This window comes from Chrysochloris asiatica, unplaced genomic scaffold (assembly GCF_000296735.1).
Source record: "Chrysochloris asiatica unplaced genomic scaffold, ChrAsi1.0 scaffold00168, whole genome shotgun sequence".
In the NCBI taxonomy this organism is placed as follows: domain Eukaryota; kingdom Metazoa; phylum Chordata; class Mammalia; order Afrosoricida; family Chrysochloridae; genus Chrysochloris; species Chrysochloris asiatica.
Window position 1 is genome coordinate 6,787,910 of NW_006408686.1, and position 7,850 is coordinate 6,795,759.

The window sequence follows — 7,850 nt, forward strand, 5'->3', positions numbered from 1 at the left end:
AGGAGAAAGAGGTGGCAGTTTGTACCCATAAACCCTCCAGCTGTCCCATAGGAGAAAGAGGTGGCAGTTTGTACCCATAAACCCTCCAGCTGTCCCACAGGAGAAAGAGGTGACAGTTTGTACCCATAAACCCTCTGTCCTACATGGTTGCAAGAGTCTGAATCAGCTTGATGGCAACAGGTTTTGGGGTCTGGAGAGGTTCTACATACCTGAGTGCTGCTGCCAGGACAGAAAGCTACTAACTACCCATATCCTCTAGACGTGGACGTCTGAAGTTGTTGTCATTAGGGCGAGCCATTTAGAAACTTGAAAGTAATACCCGAGTACTGACGAGAAAAGAACATTTACCGTGACAAGGCCAACTGAAAGGACAGGGTTCATAACATCGTGGGAGTTTGAGAAAGTCCCCTAGACCAGACTTTATAGTCTAGAAATGGTAGTGCAGACCACCACTCCTACTCACTGTCACTTCATATTCATCACTGAGACAAGACTCTAAATTACACCCTTACCTAAACCTGCAACTAGGGTCTCACCAGGCCATCTGAGTAAACTGGAGGAAAACAAGGTGATTCAAACAAAGCTTTTCATGGAACTGTCTACTGTTCATTCACAGCCAGAACTTCTTCAGCTTTGGGAATCACGGACCATTGTCAGAAAGTGGTGAAAGCTAATGGGTCCTTCTATCTTTCTATTTTGTTTTTCATTATCTCCTGCTAACCCCCTGCCACTCAGGAGCCCTGGTAGACAGTTTTGGGTGTTTTTTTTTTTTTCCTTAACCACTCCCCTCCCCCTGAAATGAAAATGTAACTCCCTAGACATACTGTGTAGTCATTTATGTACTGTGAGTCTTTGAAAGGCTACCAACCACTGTAATATGTAATTTTTTATTTTGCCTTACCAAGAACCTATTATTACTCCATTGAGAACATGCCGTAGCCTCTAAATGACAACCCCTGGACCAACGTATCTGCACAAAAACACCACAGGTGAACTCAGGGACTTCAATGTTAAGGGACTTCTGAATCCAGAGACCCAGGTTAAGAGTCACAGTGAGATCCGTCTCAAATACTTGCATGTAAACCAACCCGAAATGCTGTGTGCGTCTGTGCTCCTTTCTAAAATGGCCTTCAACAATGATAAGCGGATGTCAAGGTAACTAAACCGAGAGGCCCTGACCTCAGTATCCATGCTCCGGCATTCCTTCCCTGGCAGCTTACAAGGAGCGCTTGTCCCAAACATGTGAGATGATACACCTCTGACCAGGATGGAATAATGACATCTGTCAGCCACATACCAATGCTTCTGGGGTCATCTGGGAATTCAGCAGCAGACACAAGACCAGGGGCCTGGGCTGCCTGGGCTTAGTGAAGCCACTTCAAGGCGACTCCCCAGACATGGTCTTCCGTGTCAGTCTCAGGACACGACAAACAGGCCTGGTTTCCTGTTCATCTGCCTGAAGACAGGCTGGAGTGTTGCAAATGACCTTGAAAGCAAGTAAAGTGAGAAACAAGTGGGTGCGAGGAGGTGGGGAGTCAAAGTGGAGATGTCTGCTTTCTCCTTCACAGGCTAAGCTGAGCTCTCCAGTGCTGACCAGGACAAAGGACTGTTTCTGGTGGGAAGAGGTTACACTCCCTCAGTGGACTGAAAAACCAGGACCGCATTCTGAAATGTCCAAGGTTTGGACCCACCAGCTGTTCCATGGGAAAAACTTGTGGCAGTTTGCCCCCATAAAGACTTATAGCCTTAGAAATCCTATGGGAATACCACTCTATCATATAGGGTTGCCATGAATGGGAACCAACTTGAATTTTTAAAGTATGCAATCATGATCAATACACAGCCAGAACATTTAGTTCCTCTTAAGAATACCAAAAACTGATTCCTGTCACGCTCTAATCGGAACTAGGTTCTCCCCTGAGAACGGTTTTCTCCAGGAGCCCTTCCAAGTGCCTCTCCTTGACCCTGTCCCCCTCCACTGACCCCCAAGCCCCTGCTCTCATGTCAGAGTCAAACGTCCACCAGGCATCCTGCACCTCACTTCTCCATACTTTGGTCCCCTGCTATCAAGCTGTGGTTGTTGCTATCAAGTGACATCGACTCAGCAGCCCTGTATAGGGTTTCCAAGGAGTGGCTGATGGATTTGAACTGTCAACCTTGTGGTTCGCAGTCCAGTGCTGATCCTGAAGTGACACACCAGGACTCTGCTATCCAGTTATCCTAATTCTTAGCCATTTCCATGCCCGGGTAGATGATTCGTCCATTATCCATTCTCCTCTCTAGTGATCTTGTCCTTCCCTCCCAAGGCACATACTTTGTCTCAGCTGCTCGCCTTTTCAGTCTCAATTTCATGAATTTCTCTCTCTGCCCATCACCTCTTCTCTTCCTAATTTGCTCCAACAATCAATCCACTGGCCCTACCGCCTTTCTAGGGCTCCCTCATCTCCATGAAGTCTTCACACAGAAGAAAATCCACTATCAACCAATATAACCTCTCCCTTACAGAGCCATGACCAGCGAGTCAATTCCAGCCCATCCAGGGTTCCTGAGACTGTAAATCTTTGCAGGTACAGCCTACTTTATCTTTCTCTTACAGGGTGGCTTATGGGTTTGAACCGCCAACGTTGTGATTAGTGCCCCAATGCCTAACCCGCAGCACTAGCAGGGCGCTGCAGGAGAAAGTTGAAGTAATCTGCCCCCGTAAAGACTTACAGCCTCAGAAACCCCAGAGAGAAGTTCTACTCTGTTATGAGTCAGAATTCACTCAAGGGCAGTGGATTTGGTTTCTTTGAGGGGACTTACATAATCTCTCTGGAGTCTTGGTGGGGTGCTGTAGGATAAGCACTGGAGAGCCTTGCTAACCATGAAGTAGGTGGTTCAAACCCACCAGCTATTCCTAGGAAACCCTATAGAACTGACTCCATAGCACTCCCCTTCCCCACCACACTCATCCGGTAGGACCTGTGCAGCTAAGCTACATGTGACTGGACAAACACTGCTTTGGGCAGCTAGCCTTACCTCCAACTTCCTGAGGAAGCCAAAGCCATTCTGCACAGTTGTCTCTGCGGCAGCAGCTGGCCTTGAGTGAGCATTATTATCTGTGGCCTGGCTTGCTCAGCACCCCAGTTTGGGTTAGGAATCAAACACCACAGATGAGTTCAGAGTAAGCCTAAGACCCAGGTAAAAGCCAAGTAACAACAGGGTACATCCCCAACAAAAATCACCCTCTGAAAAGATACAGGAAGGCTGGCCAACTCTGGTTCCCATGGCAAGAATGGACCAGTGCTACATTCCTGATCCTTAGAACGGAATCTCTCCTCATTGGGCCTAAACATTCACATTAGCTCATCTTTTGCTTCCTGCCTTGGGCATGGGGAGATTAGCCAGTCTCCGGAAGTCGCTACAGCTGATGACTTGGTGCACACCCAGCCTGCTTTCTCTCTCTCCTCCCAGTATGCGGGCAGATGGAGCCCTCCACCATCTGGCTCCTGCCTTCTTCTCCCGCCTCACATCCTCCTCCAGTTCTCCCTTCCCTCCCCCTCCTGCTACGTTGGCTGCCTTTTCTTTGAATACATGGAGCTCACTTTTTGTCTTTATATTCCATTATCCAACTGGAAGGAACCTGAGTGGACAAGCGGTTTGCAATCAGCTGATAAACCTACAGGCTGAGTTTAAACTCAGCTAGTGATTTCAGAAGAAAAGGCCCGGTGCACTGCTTACAGCTTTGCATTGATAAAGGAGCTCTGGTGGCATAGTGGGTTACAGGTTGGGCTGCCAAATGCAAACCAACTGGTCCAAGGTCAGCTCTGTGGAAGAAAGATGAGGCTTTCTGCTCTTATAAAGATTGACAGGGTTGCTGTGAGCCAGAACCGACTTGATAGCACACAACAACATTAGTAACATGTACTACATAAAAATGTTGCAGTGTGTAATTTGCTGATGTTATCACTCTTAGATGTTCAATGGCAGATGTTCAAGGTTATAATTTATAAAGATCCTGATGAGAAAAGAACATTTACAATGACAAGTTTAACTGAAATTACAAGGCTCATAAAATCTTGGGAGTTTGAGAGCGAAACTACCCTATACCAGTGTTTCTATTTCATAAACTGTCAGAACAAAAGTCCAAACCACCACTCCTACCCAATGTCACTTCATAGTCATCACTGAGACAGGACTCTAAATTACACCCTTACCTAAACCCCGTAACTAGAATCACAACAATCCATCTGAGTAAACTGGAAGAAAACAAATGTTTCAAAGTCTTTCATGGAACTGTCTGCTATTAACTCAGTCAGAGTTTCTTAAACTTTCTGAATCACGGACCATTGTCACAAAATGAAAGCTAATTGGTCTGATAATAAAAGGCAATAATAATGAAAATGCTTTTTGTTTTTTATTTTGTTGTTGTTGTTTTTTTTTAAAAAAGAGGTATTTGACTTACATCAGTACCAACTTATGATGGAATTGTCGGGACGCAACCCCACCCTAATTCAGGGGCTACGGGTATAGAATCACAAAAATTTATACACAGACATCAAGGGTACAGCCCCAAAACCTCATAGGCAGTTCTACTCTAGCACACAGGGTGACCAGGAGTCAGGGGCTGACTGAATGGCAGCAGCTCACCAACACCCCCAACCTAACACCCTAACACCGGCGCCAAGAACTTTGTGTGGCCGCCGCCTCAGTCCAGAAGCCTCCCCTGACCACCTTGAGCCTCATCTCAATCCCTTTCTTACATCATTCTGTTCCTGTCTTTCACCCTGTTCATTAATTCCTAGCAATTTGATCGGGTGGCAAGTGCTCTATACTTAGCTGCTTACTCACAATCTCTCCCACTAGAATTTAAGCTTCTGAGAGTGCAGGGACCTGCTTGTCCGAAGCACAAATACATCACCAGTTCAGAGACCTACAGCAAGGGGTTCAAGGCGTTCTGTTGAATGAATTCTTCTACCAAGAGAGCTCTTTTCCAAGTCCTCTTGAGCTTTTGTGAAGCAGTTAGAGTTAACACAATGCTCGTTCAAAAACCCTTATAATGTAAAGATTAAGTCAGACGTTGCGCTCACCAAGCTCATTTCTAGGGCCTGGTCCAATGAACCAGAAATCTGGTGTGGTGCTGTAGGATAAGCACTGGGCTGTTAGCCAAAAGGTTGGCGATTTAAACCCACCAGCCACTCCTTGGAAAGCCTATACAGGATGGCTATGAGTTGGAAGTGAACTCCACGGCACTTAACAAGAGTCTAATGAACCAAACCCCAGCGTCTCAATCATAGTACTCTCTTATGCCAAGGCGGCCCCACCCTTACACCCTGGCATTTTTCTTCCCTCCAGCACTTTCTCTTCTTTGCTTTTCCTTCCTTTGGGTACCACGGCGGAAAATCTTGGGTATATATATACTTTACATGAGATTAAACTGTTTCTTGTGGAGTCCCGGTGTGGCGCTGTGGGTTAATGCGCCAGACAGCAAAGCCGTTTGAACTGCAAGGCCGGCGGTTCAAGCTCACCAGTTGCACGTCGGAAACCCTATACAGGGTCGCTATGGGTCGGAACCGACTCGACGGCACTTATCAACAACAAACTATTTCTTGGAGTCATAGTGTGGCAATGTGGGTTAATGCGTTGGACTGCAAAGTCGGTTTGAACCACACATGCAATTAAATTCAACAGGCACCCTCTTCGGACTGGTCTCCCTGAGCCACCCTTGCGCCAGGGAACTTTCCTCTGCCAGCAAGAGGCTGGACTTCGGTTGTACTTTTCTCACTTGGTCAATATCCTAGTCTCTTCCCTTAAATATCTTAAAGATTATTTCCAACGCTCGGCCTCACTCTCAAGGGCTCTCAAAAAAACCTCTTCTCAAAGTTCAATCACCAGAGTTGGCGCCACACACTGTAGAACCTCACCAAGTCTCCCCCAACGCCCTCCCCGCTCAGACCTAGCCCGGGACCCCGCGAATCTCACTGTGGGTCACCCACTCCTTCGAGACACCCGCCCGGGACCTCACCGTGGACGCCACCTTCTTCGTCGGCTGCCTCAGTACGGAAGAGGAACAGTGATGCCAGCAGGACAAGGAGCACCAGGCACCGCCTCGGCCCACACAGCTGCGCCATGTCGGGCTCCACCTGGCTGTCCCAGCGATTCCTCGAGCCGCCGGCTGTTGGGGGGGAGGGGGGATTGTCTCTGATCAGGTGCGGAAAGACCCTGGCCGCACACGCGCTGTTCAGGTATGGGCGCTCCCCCCAGAGGGTCCGCGAGGTGCCGAAGGCTCCGGGAAATCCCTTGCTCAGACCCTCCGCCTTCTCCGCCCCGCTCTGGTGGCACTCACCCCTCTCGCCTCCCGACTACCCTGAGACTCTCCTACCAACCTGCCTTGGCCACACGTCCGAAACGCTCGATGGGCGCCAGAACCAATGGCGGACGCCTTGGAGCAGTTACGAACGGTGGCTGACCGAGGAGGAGGCGGGACGCACCTGACGAGGCGGACCGTGAAAGGCGCAGGCGCAGAGGACAGGCACCTGAGCGGCCGCTTCCCCGCCCTCGCGCACCTGGGCCCCGCCCCTGTCGCCAGAGGGGGCGGAGCTTGTGTTGCGTAGGACCAGGGCGGGGCCTGCGCTGCGTTTGACCGGCCCGAGTGGGAGGTGAGAAGTAGGGGAGCTGCTGGTCTTCTGCTGCCCTTGCGCGTGCCCTTGGCGGTGGCGATGCCGTCGATCGCCTTCGCTCTTGAGCTGGTGGGAGGAGGGGGCGTCAGACGCACTTCCTGAGAGCCTGTGGTCATCTGCCCGCCTCACCTCAGCCTTCCCGATTTCAACTTCCCAGTTTCAACTCGGGGGCGCTGTGCTGGAAGACGCAGCGACCACGCCAGACTAGTGTTAGTGTCACCAGACGGGATCACAGTAGTGATGGCAGTGATGAGGGCTGTGGTGGGGGAACCACAGGCAGAGTGAACAGACGCTGAGCTAGGGAAAGATCAGAACAAACTGGGAGCCTGAGAACGGGCCAGAGAGCTTTCTGAGGTGTCTGACCCATGAAAGAGACACTCAGACCTTGCCTCCAGGACTCCCAGAACCGGGCAGCTGCCTTCGAGCTGATCGCTATCCATAGTGACCCTACAGAACAAACAGATTTGCCCCGTCGGGTTTCCACTCTCTAAGATAAGCACAGGACTACTAACCAAAAGATCGATGGTTCAAACCCACTATCTTCTTCTTGGAAACTATACTAGGTCGCTATGAGTCGGAACCTACTCGGCGACACTTGACAACATCAAAAATCCTTATGAACGCTGGTGGCACTGTAGGATAAGCACTGGATTGCTAACAAGGCTAACTAGATCAGCGGTTCGAGCCTACCAACTTCTCAGTGGGAGAAATGAGACTTTCTTCGCCCATAAAGATTTACAGCCTTGGAGATCCTATTGTTGTCAAGTGCCCTTGAGTCTATTGTGATGTATAGTGACCCTGTATAGGGCTTCTGTGGAACAGCTTGTAGGTTTGAACCCACAGTGTCACGATTCAGAACAACAGAACAAAATACTACCCACTTCTGCCATTCTCATAACTGATATGTTTGAGCTCACTGCTGCTGCCACTGTGTCAAGCCATCTTGTTATCCAACTTCACATGTGTATGTTGTTAAATGCCATTGAGTCACTTACCTGCATAGGGTTTCCAAGCAGCATCTGGTGGGTTTGAACCACTGACCTTTAGGTTAGCAGACCAGTGCTTATTCTACAGTACCACACCAGGTGATTGCACCTTGGTCCTCAAACTAATATCTTTGCTCTTTAGCATTTTAAAGAAGCCTTTTGCAGCAGATTTGCCTAATGCAATACATTGTTTTATTTCTTGACT

General features: G+C 49.1%; 1 protein-coding gene across 1 annotated transcript in view; it reads right to left on the bottom strand.

The window, feature by feature from the left end:
- Window positions 1-6,110, bottom strand: part of SPINT2 (serine peptidase inhibitor, Kunitz type, 2) — a 33,480-nt gene extending 27,370 nt beyond the window's left edge. The window contains exon 1 of the mRNA XM_006871549.1: window positions 6,005-6,110. Coding sequence (XP_006871611.1) covers window positions 6,005-6,110 — 106 coding nt within the window. The remainder of the gene's footprint in view (window positions 1-6,004) is intronic.
- Window positions 6,111-7,850: the final 1,740 nt, after the last annotated feature.